Source organism: Montipora foliosa, chromosome 1, assembly GCF_036669935.1.
Source record: "Montipora foliosa isolate CH-2021 chromosome 1, ASM3666993v2, whole genome shotgun sequence".
Lineage (NCBI taxonomy): Eukaryota > Metazoa > Cnidaria > Anthozoa > Scleractinia > Acroporidae > Montipora > Montipora foliosa.
The window spans coordinates 48,808,107-48,810,606 of record NC_090869.1 but is presented as its reverse complement, the minus strand read 5'-3'; the positions used below and the strand labels follow the sequence as shown (position 1 = coordinate 48,810,606).

General features: G+C 36.5%; 1 protein-coding gene across 1 annotated transcript in view; it reads right to left on the bottom strand.

Annotated features, from left to right (window-relative positions):
• Positions 1-2,135: 2,135 nt before the first annotated feature.
• The window catches only part of LOC137970672 (uncharacterized), a 1,597-nt gene continuing 1,232 nt past the window's right edge, over positions 2,136-2,500 (bottom strand). The window contains exon 2 of the mRNA XM_068817204.1: positions 2,136-2,500. This exon is cut by the window's right edge and continues 887 nt beyond it. Coding sequence (XP_068673305.1) covers positions 2,136-2,500 — 365 coding nt within the window.

Here is a 2,500-nt window from a genome sequence, read left to right as displayed (position 1 = left end):
TACTCTACCATTGAGAACTTATAAACTTGATTCAACAAAAAATTAACATTTAACTAGTCAACCCAATGTAAATAATGTCCAAGTATGAGCTTTCCTCATCATCGTTAAATGCAACATTTGGAGGTTGTTGGGAGATTTTTTGTTCAGGGAGAATTAAAAAATCATAACATGACTGGTGTATTTTTTTTTCCTTTTTTTTCTTGCACATTACTATAGTCCAGAGACTTAATTGTTGATGTGACTGATGCCCATTGTATAGCTGCAGCCATTAAGTACTTTGAACTTGAAAGTCCAGATGATGTCCCAAAGCAGAATTTACCACCACCCCAAAATGCAAATGCCAAAGTGAAAAAAGAATGGGTGTACCAGAGTGCTATGGCCATCTTGGACAGCTACGTAATGGCAGACATTGGTAAAGTTCACAGCAGTGTGGAAGGTAAAATTTTAAAGAAGGAGATTTGTATACAAATTATGAATAAATCATCCATGATTATGTAAAACAGAATGACCTGGGATGAGCTATTGTCATTACCAATAATGATTTAATAGCTTTTACTTTTAACATATTAATATTTTCATAATGATGTGATTTACTTGAGACAAGAAAGTTTAAATAACATTGCATGCACAAAATTATCCTGATCATTATGCCATAAATTTCATAAACATGTTTTAAAATGCATTAAAAAGCAAAATGTCCATGTAAAATTGTACAATGTAAGTCCATTTGTTTTTTCAGCAAGTTACAATGATCAAAACCCTAGAAGACAGTCAAGACAACAAACCACAGATGATGATTCTGGTGACAATGCTTCTTCTGGTAAGCAAACACTTATCAGTCTGTACACAAACCATAAATGAATGAATAATTATTGATCATTTTACCTCTAATCTACTCAGTATAATAAAATGACCCAAAGGGTGCAGCCTTTGACAAAATCTTGAAATGTAGTATTGAAAATATTTTTTAATTGAACAAATCACTGCGACTAACTAAACTCAGTTTAAATTGCCTGTAGGGGTTCAGCCAAACAGTACCTTTCTGCCTTGGCTGTCGTCAGCGGGCCAGACAGATGAGGCAGGACCTGCAACAACCTCAGAGGATGACACCTCAGAAGAAATGGAGGATTATGTGCAGAATTATGCATGCTCACTAATGTTTTTCGGCATGCTTATCAAATATTACGAAGATGCCATAAAGGAGGGTGATGCCAATCGTGAAGAAAAGTTTTGGAAAATAGGCATGCTTATTTTCAAAGCGAGGGTCAACAGGCAATCCAACAGAGTTAAGTATGCCTTTGAGTCATTCAAGTACCTGGCACTAATCAAGGCAGTCTTGCCTCCACAACTGGCTTTGAAGTTGAAATGGGGACGATTTGTAAATTCAAAGGGAGGAGCAAATAACATGGAGTGCGACCGGCGGCTGGAGAGTGAAGTGCGTAGTGTTAAAGATAAAATGGATGCAATGGGTAAAAATCTGACCTCAGTAAGTGCTCAGCGTATTGCACGTTCATCCAACAACACAACTGCAATGCTGAAACACTTTGATCAGCATTGCGAGGTTCACCCTCAAGTGTTAAGGCACAGTAAAATGAGCTGAGAATTGGATCTTCAAATAATGGTGAATGATCTTCTCTGTCAAGATGTCTTTGCTTTCATTCCTGGAAGGAGGCATTCCGCCTTTCCTTCCCATAACAGATCACCAGTGCAAGACCTCTCTGCTAGTGCTCTGCTCAACTGGATGAAAACACTAGTAAGAAAGTTTGCACGTGGCAACCTGGCATTTCTTGCTAATGAAGACTGAAATCTTTAAACTGTTGATAACTGAACATTGAAAGTATAACAACTGAATGTAAAAGTGATGCTTGAAAAGTAAAATGTAATAACAACGTTGGAGTAATTTCTCTTTGAAATGTAGGACACCTGCGACACCTAGCTGGTCTTAAATCTATAATACATGGTGTCATTTACGTTTCACCAATATCATGTTTCATGTTTCATCAATATCAATTATTGTGTAGACAAATTAGCAGATTCAAGCTCACATGTAACTATTTTAGTCTTGGCAGGTCTTTAAGTGTCTTGAAGCCATTCAAATAAAGTACCAAATAAATATGAACCTAATAACAAAATTTCTATTCTTTGTAGAATGGTAGTTTGGCAAAGGTTAATCGAGCCTTGTATTTTTCAGTTGCTGGATTAAAGATAACACAAAGAGCCTGTTTCTCCTCCCAGAGGTCTACTTTGTCCATGATATCTTTTGCTGTGTTAACAACATCACAAACTTTAAGAATCTGTTCGATAACCTCATCGGAAAATCCTGTTGAAAGGTCATTTCCAACTAAAAGAACATCCGGACTCAGTGAATCTTTGTAATCATATAGCTTTTCTTTTAGTGTCTTTTTACAAATAAAACAATTAGGAATATTAAAAGCAGACTCTGGCTCTGCCTCTTCAGTTTCACTGCCAGTAGGTGTTTCCAGGTTTTGCACTTTCTCAA